Source organism: Oncorhynchus masou, chromosome 20 (assembly GCF_036934945.1).
Source record: "Oncorhynchus masou masou isolate Uvic2021 chromosome 20, UVic_Omas_1.1, whole genome shotgun sequence".
NCBI lineage: Eukaryota > Metazoa > Chordata > Actinopteri > Salmoniformes > Salmonidae > Oncorhynchus > Oncorhynchus masou.
In genome coordinates, this window is record NC_088231.1 from 8875934 (window position 1) to 8889745 (window position 13812).

The 13812-nt window shown below is 45.1% G+C and overlaps 1 protein-coding gene across 1 annotated transcript; it reads left to right on the forward strand.

Annotated features, from left to right (window-relative positions):
- Nucleotides 1-3875: 3875 nt before the first annotated feature.
- Nucleotides 3876-7332, forward strand: LOC135506845 (zinc finger protein interacting with ribonucleoprotein K-like). The gene is made up of 3 exons (XM_064926245.1): nt 3876-4331; nt 4729-4859; nt 5051-7332. The coding sequence occupies exons 1-3, from the start codon at nt 4079-4081 to the stop codon at nt 6311-6313; spliced, it is 1647 nt and encodes a 548-aa protein (XP_064782317.1). The 5' UTR covers nt 3876-4078; the 3' UTR covers nt 6314-7332.
- The last annotated feature ends 6480 nt before the right edge of the window (nt 7333-13812 follow it).

Here is a 13812-nt window from a genome sequence, read left to right on the forward strand (position 1 = left end):
CAGTCCCCCCTGCAGCAAAGCACCCCCACAACATGATGCTTCACGGTTGGGATGGTGTTCTTCGACTTGCAAGACTCCCCTTTTTCCTCCTGTAAGGAACAGAGGCTCCTTCCTTGCTGAGCGGCCTTTCAGGTTATGTCGATAAAGGACTCGTTTTACTGTGGCCATAGAAACTTTTGTACCCGTTTCCTCCAGCATCTTCACAAGGTCCTTTGCTGTTGTTCTGGGATGGATTTGCACATTTCGCACCAAAGTACGTTCATCTCCAGGAGACAGAACGTGTCTCCTTCCTGAGTGGTATGACGGCAGCGTGTTTCCATGATGTTTATACTTTCACGTGATACAGTGAAATAATCTGTCTGTAAACAATTGTTGGAAAAATTACTTGTCATGCACAAAGTAGATGTCCTAACCGACTTGCCAAAACTATAGTTTGTTAACAAGAAAGTTGTGGAGTGGTTGAAAAATTTGTTTTAATGACTCCAACCTATGTGTATGTAAACTTCCGACTTCAACTGTATGGATTTTTTTTAAATACAGTGCCTTGCGAAAGTATTCGGCCCCCTTGAACTTTGCAACCTTTTGCCACATTTCAGGCTTCAAACATAAAGATATAAAACTGTATTTTTTTGTGAAGAATCAACAACAAGTGGGACACAATCATGAAGTGGAACGACATTTATTGGATATTTCTAACTTTTTTAGACCTGGTGGCTTTGTCCTACAATTTGTTTTGAGAAGGAGACAGGGAGAGAGAGGACTCGAGGAGTAAGATATTAAGATCTTCCCAGAGGCTCCAGTCAGGGATCCAGTCTGCAGCCCAGACCCTTCTCTTCACAGTCTCAGTGCAGGGATGAAGCAGGGCCTGGGGCTGATAGAGATAGATCCTCCTGTTCTTATGATACAAACACCACAGTATCCATGATGAACAGAGCAGGTCACCCTGGGCTTCAGTCTTCACAGAGAGTGGTGGGAGACTCCCCTGGTGGTAGTCTATCAGCAAGTCTGTCTTCTCCTTCAGGATCTTGTCTAATGTCTGGTAAAAGCGTTCAAAGAAGGTCTGGGCCGAGCCTTCCTTAACCTTCTCCCCAGGCTATTGTGCACAGTGCATATAAGCCTGGGATATCAACCACTCAAAGTTGGTTTTAGTGGGAGTGACCTACTTGGTAAAGTATTTGTCATCATTGAATTTTAGTGAATCTCACGACTGCGTGACTCTGTGATTGTGGTGTGCTAGCATACGGGGGAGTGTTAGGTGGAAGGTGTTGAGGGAGATGATTGGTTGGTAAATTATGCAGATTAAGCCAATATTCTCAGGTTAAGTTTGACGTTTTGGTCCACCAGACTCTTCGCACGTTGGGCATAAGTGTAGTGTCCGGGAATGACATTAAGCCTTCCTCAGTTACCTCAAGGTTACTCCACCAATACAGACAGGTTCAAGATGGACGTCCACAATCCCAGCAACTGCCAAACAATGTCTTGAGGTCAAAGACTAACCACCTGAGGGTTGTGGCTCCTGCCTCCTCTGGTGTCATTGCTTCACAAAGTGGGAGGCCAACCGTTTGGATGGATGCAGACAAGCCGTATGCCTGCCCCACATGTGGGAAGCGCATTGCTGAGGCGAACTATGTGAAGAAGCACAAGAATGTTCACACCAAGAAGAGGCCCTTAAATGCATGAGGACGAAAAGGGCTGCTTTCCGGAAAAACAGTAGAACAGTTAGTGTAACAGTATACCGTCCCCTCGCCCATACCCGGGCGCGAACCAGGGACCCTCTGCACACATCAACAACAGTCACCCACGAAGCATTGTTACCCATCGCTCCACAAAAGCCGCGGCCCTTGCAGAGCAAGGGGAACTACTACCCCAAGGTCTCAGAGCAAGTGACGTCACCGATTGAAACGCTATTTAGCGCGAACCACCGCTAACTAAGCTAGCGTTTGACATCCGTTACACTCACCCCCCTTTTGACCTCCTCCTTTTCCGCAGCAACCAGTGATCCAGGTCAACAGCATCAATGTAACAGTATACCGTCCCCTCGCCCATACCCAGGCGCGAACCAGGGACCCTCTGTGCACATCAACAACAGTCACCCACAAAGCATCGTTACCCATCGCTCCACAAAAGCCTTGCAGAGCAAGGGGAACTACTACTTCAAGGTCTCAGAGCAAGTGACGTCACCGATTGAAACGCTATTTAGCGCGAACCACTGCTAACTAAGCTAGCGTTTCACATCCGTTACACTAGGATAATGGGACAATTCTGACTACAATGCAATTTCTCATTCCTGGATTGAGGTACGTTTTTTCCGAAGCCTGTCTGATCCCAGGCAGCTGTTAGCAAGCATAGGTCGGAATTGATCAAGGATCAAGTTGTGTCATGCTTTGCTCTCCGGAGCAGGGCGCTGCTCAGTGTAGAGTGTAGAGGTGGATCAAATGAAAAATAATCCTGGTGTTTGTGACGCCTGCCGTTTGGTGAGACGTACTGTAGACCCGGTGGCAATGGTGAGACTGAGAATACCCCGTCTGTCTTGTTGAGCTTTGACACAGTTTCTTATTTGATAAAATCAGGTTAGGTTATATTTGCTATTCTGTGAGGGCCTATGTTCCGAACCCGCTACGGTGCTTTAGGTGCCAAGGATTCGGACACGATGCAGCAGTGTGGAGAATGGAGATCCCACAATGTGAGAAATGTACAGGAGGACGTAGTCAGAGGGAGTGTAAAGTTGGGATAGAAAAAGCACTTTGTGCCAACTGTGGGGGAGCCCATGTGGCTGTGGATTCAAAGAGCCTGTGAAAGAGAGACAGGTTGAGATTGCCAGAGTTTGAGTGGGGAGGAAAGTTTCTGAGGCAGTGAAGAGAGTAGAGTATAGGCCAAGGGTGAGTGATTCGACTGGGAGCCCCCTAACCCTTGATCATGACTCTCACTTCCATTACACATAAGAGTCATTGGACGAAGGCGTCTTCTGTAAGGGGGGGGATTTGTTAAAAGCCCCGACGCTCGATCAGAATTTAAACACGCCTCGCTTGGCGTACGGTCTTGGAAGCATATCAGCAAGAAATAATTTTCAAAAAACAAAAGGTTAAATTTAAACACCCTGATTGTGTTAGGGTACCCACACGGCCATATCACCATGTTACAGCGCTTGTTTAGGGAAAACAGCCGGAAAACAGCGGCGACCACCTGTGTTAATTAGCAACAGCATCAATGTATGTGTAAGCGTAACTCGGGAAATTTATAATAATTATATAATTTCGTCGGATGGAAGCATCCCATAGCTGTAAAGATCTTTGCAAAACTGCTACAGTAAGTGTGTTTTTGTTTCGAAAGCCGTATTGCAAGCGATGATTATTGACGTTTCTAAACGTTGAAACAAAGCGTCGGATTTGTAGTTCACATGAGCCAGTCGTGGGCGAAGCTAACAGCTGAGAACTGTAGAGAGAATTCCGCCTAGAGTTTGAGAGCTCGGAGCCTCCCAGTGAATAGGCCTGAAGAGAGAGATCAGAGAGGACGAGTTTCAGTAAGGTAGGATTTCTTGCGTTTATGGCTATGGTTATTGAATTGTATTGCACGGATGGTTCGTAAATCCCTGTAAAAATGTGGTAGTGACAGCAGCAGAGACATTTTGGGGTGTAAGAGTTTTTTATATATTGTTTTACAGAAGATCTACAGGGGGTTTTAAGAGAAGGGGCTCCATCCTTCCCAGGCTGGAGTAGGATCTGGTTGGGGTGGTGTGTTTTTAGGGTACAGTGGTGAATGTGTAGGGTTAGATGGAGGTGAGATTAAAAAAATAAATAATAATAATAATATTTCCACTTTTTCCTGTCAATGTGCAATTCACACTCCAACCTGTGAAAGGCAGCAATACGTAACAAAGCAATTCTGCTGGAAACGTACACGATGAAGTAAACGGAAGTGAATAAGAACAATTTCCACGTTAGCATTTAATGTTAAAATATGACTAATTTACATGCACAGCGTCACATACTTAACCCATATAGTGTCTAATTCACGTTGGAGACATAACATCTATCAACCAAGTCCTATGTATGTAACGCAGACTAACTAGCTGCTAACAATGGCTAATTGTGTGGTTTTTCACACTCAAATAGCCTCCATCATGGAGGTGCTAGCGAATGCAGCCGTGGCAGAGATCTGTAAACTCGTAGACGACGACTATGCAGTGTTTCGTTTGGAAATAACTCAAAGCCAGAAAGAAAACAGGGCATTACGGAGGAAACTACTGGAACTGAAGGTGGCACGGGAGCGCGTCCTCGCCAGTCGTCCCAGTAGTAGCAAAATCCTCGACCGATACAGAGGAATGGCAAAAGGTACATTTTTTTCAGGAAAAAGGCAGAGGCTGCGTGGCCTGACGCCCGGTTCAGCCCTGCACGTGTTAAGATGTGTTACCTATAATTGGGTCTTGGTCAGTGTTTGGATAGAATGCAATGATTCCCCAGATTACTTAGCTACCTTGCCCAAAGACACAACAGCATATTGTAACCAGATCCTTGATTTACTGTATTTCTTATCATTTACTCATTGAAAACAATGTGACACATGGAACATAATCAGCCTACACCAATCAATAAATAGTAGATCAAGAAGTTATAAGAAGTGTTCTCTTACATCCTTGCCAATTCTAGACGTGTCAATAGTGTACCATATACCATTGCGCATTGACAGTAGCTAACCTATCCACCACCTTTTCCCCAATCACTCTCTCAGGTGAAGGACATCTCACTGGAGGCCACAGGGGCTTTGTGAAGCCAGTGGAACACAATACATGGAGAGATGACCAACCAATCACTGTTGATGAGGGGAGTGGAACCTCCAACGAGCATGTTATCATGATAGAGGTTAGTGTTATAGTGTTACACAAAGTGTTATTTTGTAAATGAAATGTCTGTTTATTTCAGAAAGGCTCCACTCAGCTATTCAGCTATGTACATCCTCATTTATCTGCCTTAAGGGAGCTTGTGATAATTCCCTATGACATTGATATCCAACACAACTAATGTACCGGAATAACCTCCTCTCTCCTTGTTAGTTTGCAGATGCAGAGGCTGCAGTTCCTGGGGTCAAGCAGGAGAGGTCTGAAGGAGAGGAGGACCCACGGCAGACTGAAGCGACAGGAGCGCCCCCTGTAGCCATGGCAAACCCCACCACCGTGCAGCCCAGGACCAGACGCAGCGTCACGGAGGTCAATGGAACGCTGAACGACGTCCTCAAGTCAGAGACTGACACAGAGACTTTAACTGTAACACAAAGGCTTTTACACACAGGATCTGACCACAGGTTAGACTATGAGAGACTGGGGCCAGTGGGCTGTCCTCCTGCTCCCGGCTCAAAGTATTTACTTTACGGTAACCTAAGCCCGAGGACAATTCAATCCCATCAGGACTCAGGTGACGTGTTAGAGACTGGCAATGATCCATCTTGTTCTTACACTACAGAGATGGACCCTGACAACATGCCCTTGGGTTTAGAGACACAGACTGATCTGTCTAGAGGGGACTGGAACCGGTACAGTAGTAGTGTATACTCTGAAGGGTGCCTAGATAAGAAAGGTGAGGGTTTAGTTTTAGATGAGGTGACTGTGAAAGTGGAGGGCGACATTCCTCCCACATGGAATGCAGATATTCACTTAGGAGACGGACACTCACAGGGCAGAGATTTCTTAGATTACAGGGGAAGCTTAAAGACTAATCCAAATGTTTCAACCCACTCCCCTTTAAACGAGCTCCAGGATCATAACCCAGTGTCCACATCTATGGGACCTTCAGATTCACACGGCCGCATCCTTTTCGATCAGGTATTGAACTCAAACGACAGGGCAAGAGTCCAGGCTCAGGGTGGGCGAGCCACATCAGGCAATATTAAAGAGAAACGGTTCCTCTGCATGTTCTGTAACAAAGGCTTCAGTTGCTCCCAGAAGGTGGAGATCCACCAGAGGATCCACACAGGGGAGAAACCCTTCAGCTGTACCCAGTGTCATATGTGCTTTGCCCAGGCTTGTGACCTGAAGAGGCACCAGAGGGTCCACACAGGGGAGAAACCCTTCGGCTGTACCCAGTGTCACATGCGCTTTGCTGAGGCTGGCAACCTGAAGCGGCACCAGAGGGTCCACACAGGGCTGAAACCCTTCAGCTGTACCGAGTGTCATATGCGCTTCGCACAGGCTGGTGACCTGAAGAGGCACCAAAGGGTCCACACGGGAGAGAGGCCATTTGCCTGTAATCACTGCGGGAAGAGGTTCTCTGAGAGGAGATACCTAAGGATACACCAGCAGAAACACCATTCCACTCTATAACATAAAAGTAACCATTCCACTCGATAGCTACCTGGCTAGCTAAGTAAATAACAGCTGAAACGATCTAGCGAGCTGTAAAGTTTACATGTATCCCCACTAGCTGGCTACTCAACAACCAATATAACATTTGGGCCTAAAGCTTTTTGTAGGGACCCAAGGAAAGCCATTCTTGCCTGTATCAGTGATGGACACTAGTTATAATGTAGACCAATACTTTTATAGCTAACTACTAATACAACAGCCTAATGCATTGCACATTGTTTTGATAAACTGGTTAGAATATGGTCAAATCATAATCTGTACCAAATGGATTGCCTATCAATTAGGGCTGGGAAATTATATCAAATTAATTAGATGAATTTGAATGCTTGTTTTTGCGCGATATTCCAAATGCCTGTATTGCAGAATCGAGTTTTGTATTTTCCGATTTTATGAGCGTTTTAGTATGCTTGTTTGCATGTTGTTTTTTTAAACTCGTTCGATCCTTCTGTGCTGTGCACATTACCATTTACACCAGTGATCTGTATATAATGACGAGATGCTCATGTCAACGCCCGAACAGTGGGAGTCTTTGTCCCAAAGGAGGGAATGCAGGGGGATAAGTTTAGGTTCAAAATAAGCTCATAGAAACCCATTGGCCTTATTTTGGATAGATTATGGTGATAGTGAAACCTTGACCTTTGCCTCTTTCTCCCAAGCCCCTCCCCTACCACGCAACAATAAAGAAGAGGTCACTTCTTCCTCTCTGTCGAATAGGTTCAATTCGCTATTTGGTCCAACAGAATCGGTCATATGGACATCGCAACACATGAAGATTTTGTTTTACTGTAATAGAGAAGGTAACCATTTGAACCCTGTTTATGTTTCAGTTGCTCAAATGTTGAGCAGAGTAAGCACTGCTAAAACGGATGCACCAATGAACATTCATTCTGGAAAATGTATGCTCAGTTTGTCGTGCACATATTACGGTACCACGTACCGCTAGCAGCATTTTTGTCAAATAAAGATTTATACTAGCGGTTTGGTCTGTGTTTTATACATGAGCAATAAGCACAAAACAATTATATAAGGAATTGGCAACTTGTCATTTGAGAAATAAGGTAGGCCACTTGACCTCAACATCTGAGCAAGGTGGCCAGACTAGCATGTCGTTCAAACCGTTGGAGACGGACAGAGGGGTGTGTTCATAACAATTCAACTGTTCTGCCTCGTTAGCTGAATTCAGAGCTTGTGAAGTGATACCTAGATCCAAGTTGGCTAAACTTGAAATATTAGCCTGCTACTCGCTAGCACGTGGGCCTGTGCTTTGAGAGATTGTTTGAGACCTGTGTTCATTTTCTATAATACCTGCTACATTAGGGAATGTGCATTGTTCATTGTTCTGGTTAAATTTTTAACAGAATCATATTTTTATAGACAGACCTGATTACTGCAAAAAAAGCAGGTTGAACTATTTTGATAAAATAATTTAATTTTTAGTGGGTCTTAATGTTGAAGGCTTATATTCAGCCAAGGTATAATTTCACACCTCTGAATTCATTATATTATTGCTGACTGTTTTAAATGGATTTGACCTTTAAAAAAAAAAATAATAAGTGTACAACAAAGCTTATTTAGAGAACATAAAAAATAATTGAGAGATGAGTTTTAGGCCATAATCGCCCAGCTCTGCTATCAATAAACATCTTACAATGTACACATATCATGTACTTCTATGTTCCATGTTATTGGGGCGGCAGGGTAGGCTAGTGGTTTGAGCGTTGGACTAGTAACCGGAAGGGTGAAAGTTCAAATCCCCAAGCTGACAAGGTCGTTCTGCCCCTGAACAGGCAGTTTAACCCACTGTTCCTAGGCCGTCATTGAAAATAAGAATTTGTTCTTAAACTGACTTGTCTAGTTAAATAAAGGTCAAATTTAAGTTTACTGTGTATTATCAACCTTCAACTATATATTGTTGATGTTTATGGAGTACAACATGACGAGTTAGCTTGTATTCTCCGAACAATAACACCTGTGTTCCTGTACCAGAATGTGTATACTGTATTATAGGTTATAGACAAGCTTGTTAGAGCACAGACATGGTTCTAATGTCAGTGGTGCTCATGAGGAACCCTATAACAATAGAAATGTCAATGGAGCCTTTGTCTAGCATTGGGAACCCTCAGTAGTCAATGTGTGATAGGATGCTGAGTGCAGGAGTAAACTAATGAATGTGGGCTTTCTGTACATTGTAATTTATTTTCCATTCCATTGTTTGCTCGTCTTGTAATTGGTTATATGAACATGATCAGAACAGTCATTGATTGATAAACCAAACAAAACGTGGACCCATTGTGATGTATTTGAGTTTTTTTTTATTTTTACAATTTCATCCGCATCCTCACTTTCTGTCAATAGTACAATATTGCTGCGTGCTCAGCCTCTGTCCTTGGTCTGCATCACACAGCCTGGGAGTCCTCAGTCCTGTACGACTCATGAAACGCATGGGTAGATTGTTGAATGGTCATCATGGATCCGGTCCATACATGACCAGTTTGCTGTTCTCAGTTTAGCCCAGAGAACTAAGAATCAGGCATCTCTCTGTCTACAGTCAAGGCAGTGCTGTCGCATTCCTACAAACTGTGTACATCAACACCCGGGGTCAAGCCACCCATGATTGTCCAGCCTTGTTGTAGTCCTGACTCCACTCCACCTATCCCGATTCTACTCCACCTAGGTGGTGGAGCAATTTTAGCTGAGTTAGACAATCATGAAATGTGAGAGAGAGTAAGAATGCAGTCTGTTTTCTGGGTGTGTGTGAGTTATATTTACTATGACATCAGCCTACCTTCACAATAAGCTACTCAAATGAATGTGTACACTGCATTTTTCCGGACAAACTTCAGCGAGGCTGAATTGTCTGACTCTTGAAAAAGACACAAAAGGTGGAGTTAGTGAATAAGTCACAATGTCTGCATGTCATGGATCACTTTATAGCCTCAATTCTATGAGCTTGACAATGACCGACACTTGAGTCTGTCTGGTCATGGTGTCACTTCTGTAGCCATGCAGACAAGAGGGGGCTGTGATGGGTAGCCTAACAAAATGGCAGTTTAGGCAACTACAATGTTAGTTATCGCATGTGACGCCTGTTGGATACGATATAATGTTACCATGCCTAACACAGATGTGCGAAACAGAGGGATACATTCATTTCACTAGCTACATACACCCAATCTCGGAACTTTAGCTAATTAAAACGTGTGTCCTTACACGTTTTTGAATCATTTGAGTTTAGATATGACGTTAAAGGGTAAAAAAATGAGTAGCAAAAAACATGAAATTATAAAATAAAATAGTTTGACAACCCTGTTTGTAAGCTTTTAAATGATATCAAACTCAACCATTTATCTTTTCCAGTGACTAAGACATGGATGTCTCATGGTATGGTGGGGGAAGCAAAATGGGTCAACTTTGGGCACCTCTATCTCCTGAATGTTTTGGTATTCATCTCCAAAAAGTAACTTTCTGACCACTTCTACCATGGGAAAATATGTATGGAAAGTTTAGTTCAAATCAAGAGGGAGGTGGTCAAAAAGTAATTGAAATCAAATGGAACAACCCAAAATCAATGACTACATTTGCATAATATCAAATCAACTAACATAAACCTCATGGCAATCCCTCATTGCCCAATCATCCTATCAGATGTCTTAGTCCAACATCCTCTCACTCTGTATCTCTTACAGTCAGTAGACATGGAGGATAGGAAGCCTGATCTGTTGCTGGTCAAAGAGGAGACAGTAGAGGATGGACCAGAGAGCATTGATCTGCTGAGTGGACTAAAGATGGGGGAGCAAGGTAAGGGAGAAATACATATAACCTACATACATTAATAGATCTTCAATGAGAATAGTGACGCGCCAGGCTTTTTTTTCTGAAACCAGTACAACTTATGTTTGCATAATGTATGAACTTGACCAGGTAATTGACTCATAGGTAGTTTTTTCTGCCATGTTTGTAAACTCTTCCTGCAGGTGGTTGGCTGGAGGCTAACAGGAGACTGGGCAGCCATCTTGGATTCCCAGACTGGTGCAGCCAATGGCCCAGGGGATGACATCACTGAGTAGGACAGGACCAGAGGCGACATAGGAGGTCAGTGGATGGTACAGCGTCCTCAACTCTGAGCTGGGGAACAACACTGTTAACCACAACCAGAAACAGACAGTTGAACACAAAACAGCCAAACTCAGTCGCCATGACAACAGACTGGCTGAGACCAGGGCGAGGAGTAGATTTGGTCTGCAGAGACCGGGAGGTGTCAGTATGCGGCGGAAGAGAACAGACACAGATTAAGCTAGCGAAGCTCCGTCCTGCTCCTATAGTTGTGATTCAGAGAGACTGATGGTGCCTCAGGTTAACCCCCTAACAGGTGCTGCCTTCAGCCTGCCTTCTATAGTATCTATCAACTGGAACATGGACCCTGCAACACAAACCCTCCCTGGCCTTCATCCTACTCACACTCACCTAATGTTAAACCAGACCTCAGACAATGCCAGTGCCTCAACACTAAATGGCAAAATAAGCCCATTGACAAATGACAGTAGTAGAGACAGAATTGGTAAAGGTGGCAGCGCCAAAGAGAAGCGCTTCTCGTGTTCATTCTGTGGGAAAGTCCCAAACAAACACCTGTTCCCCAAACAGGTGGAGATCCACCAGAGGATGCACACTGGGGAGAAATCATTATCATTTTCCAGGGGTGGAAAAACCTTGGATCACTGTTACTCTAACTTCCGCGACGCATATAAGGCCCTGCCCCGCCCCCCTTTCGGAAAAGCTGACCACGACTCCATTTTGCTGATACCTGCCTACAGACAAAAACTAAAACAAGAAGCTCCCACGCTGAGGTCTGTCCAACGCTGGTCCGACCAAGCTGACTCCACACTCCAAGACTGCTTCCATCACGTGGACTGGGACATGTTTCGTATTGCGTCAGATAACAACATTGACGAATGCGCTGATTCGGTGTGCGAGTTCATTAGAATGTGCGTTGAAGATGTCGTTCCCATAGCAACGATTAAAACATTCCCTAACCAGAAACCGTGGATTGATGGCAGCATTCGCGTGAAACTGAAAGCGCGAACCACTGCTTTTAATCAGGGCAAGGTGTCTGGTAACATGACCGAGTACAAACAGTGCAGCTATTCCCTCCGCAAGGCTATCAAACAAGCTAAGCGTCAGTACAGAGACAAAGTAGAATCTCAATTCAACGGCTCAGACACAAGAGGCATGTGGCAGGGTCTACAGTCAATCACGGACTACAGGAAGAAATCCTGTAGTCAGACTAAATAACTTTTTTGCCCGCTTTGAGGACAATACAGTGCCACTCACACGGCCTGCAACGGAAACATGCGGTCTCTCCTTCACTGCAGCCGAGGTGAGTAAAACATTTAAACGTGTTAACCCTCGCAAGGCAGGCTGCAGGCCCAGACGGCATCCCCAGCCGCGCCCTCAGAGCATGCGCAGACCAGCTGGCTGGTGTGTTTACGGACATATTCAATCAATCCCTATACCAGTCTGCTGTTCCCACATGCTTCAAGAGGGCCACCATTGTTCCTGTTCCCAAGAAAGCTAAGGTAACTGAGCTAAACGACTACCGCCCCGTAGCACTCACTTCCGTCATCATGAAGTGCTTTGAGAGACTAGTCAAGGACCATATCACCTCCACCCTACCTGACACCCTAGACCCACTCCAATTTGCTTACCGCCCAAATAGGTCCACAGACGATGCAATCTCAACCACACTGCACACTGCCCTAACCCATCTGGACAAGAGGAATACCTATGTGAGAATGCTGTTCATCGACTACAGCTCGGCATTCAACACCACAGTACCCTCCAAGCTCGTCATCAAGCTCGAGACCCTGGGTCTCGACCCCGCCCTGTGCAACTGGGTACTGGACTTCCTGACGGGCCGCCCCCAGGTGGTGAGGGTAGGTAACAACATCTCCTCCCCGCTGATCCTCAACACTGGGGCCCCACAAGGGTGCGTTCTGAGCCCTCTCCTGTACTCCCTGTTCACCCACGACTGCGTGCCCACGCACGCCTCCAACTCAATCATCAAGTTTGCGGACGACACAACAGTGGTAGGCTTGATTACCAACAACGACGAGACGGCCTACAGGGAGGAGGTGAGGGCCTTCGGAGTGTGGTGTCAGGAAAATAACCTCACACTCAACGTCAACAAAACTAAGGAGATGATTGTGGACTTCAGGAAACAGCAGAGGGAACACCCCCCTATCCACATCGATGGAACAGTAGCGGAGAGAGTAGCAAGTTAAGTTCCTCGGCATACACATCACAGACAAACTGAATTGGTCCACTCACACAGACAGCATTGTGAAGAAGGCGTAGCAGCGCCTCTTCAACCTCAGGAGGCTGAAGAAATTTGGCTTGTCACCAAAAGCACTCACAAACTTCTACAGATGCACAATCGAGAGCATCCTGGCGGGCTGTATCACCGCCTGGTACGGCAACTGCTCCGCCCTCAACCGTAAGGCTCTCCAGAGGGTAGTGAGGTCTGCACAACGCATCACCGGGGGCAAACTACCTGCCCTCCAGGACACCTACACCACCCGATGTTACAGGAAGGCCATAAAGATCATCAAGGACAACAACCACCCGAGACATTGCCTGTTCACCCCGCTATCATCCAGAAGGCGAGGTCAGTACAGGTGCATCAAAGCTGGGACCGAGAGACTGAAAAACAGCTTCTATCTCAAGGCCATCAGACTGTTAAACAGCCACCACTAACATTGAGTGGCTGCTGCCAACACACTGACACTGACTCAACTCCAACCACTTTAATAATGGGAATTGATGGGAAATGATGTAAATATATCACTAGCCACTTTAAACAATGCTACCTTATATAATGTTACTTACCCTACATTATTCATCTCATATGCATACGTATATACTGTACTCTATATCATCGACTGCATCCTTAGGTAATACATGCATCACTAGCCACTTTAACTATGCCACTTTGTTTACATACTCATCTCATATGTATATACTGTACTCAATACCATCTACTGTATCTTGCCTATGCTGCTCTGTACCATCACTCATTCATATATCCTTATGTACATATTCTTTATCCCCTTACACTGTGTATAAGACAGTAGTTTAGGAATTGTTAGTTAGATTACTTGTTGGTTATTACTGCATTGTCGGAACTAGAAGCACAAGCATTTCGCTACACTCGCATTAACATCTGCTAACCATGTGTATGTGACAAATAAAATTTGATTTGATTTGGCAGACAAATGTGCCGGGCCAGTTTCTCACACTCGTCCAACCTGAAGAGGCACCAGAGGGTCCACACAGGGGAGAAATCTACATCTTCCCCAGTGTGAAAAAAGTTTCTCCCACCAGCACCAGCTGAAGATGCACCTGAAGGTCCACACAGGAGAAAGACCATTTGCCTGTACATACTGCAGGAAGTGGTTCTCAAA

Bases quoted from the DNA above. Each gene is read 5' to 3' on its own strand.
- LOC135506845 (XM_064926245.1), top strand. From the start codon at position 4,079: ATGGCTAATTGTGTGGTTTTTCACACTCAAATAGCCTCCATCATGGAG. The intron at 4,332-4,728 runs GTACATTTTTTT...TCACTCTCTCAG, and splicing joins ATACAGAGGAATGGCAAAAG to GTGAAGGACATCTCACTGGA. The intron at 4,860-5,050 runs GTTAGTGTTATA...TCTCCTTGTTAG, and splicing joins AGCATGTTATCATGATAGAG to TTTGCAGATGCAGAGGCTGC.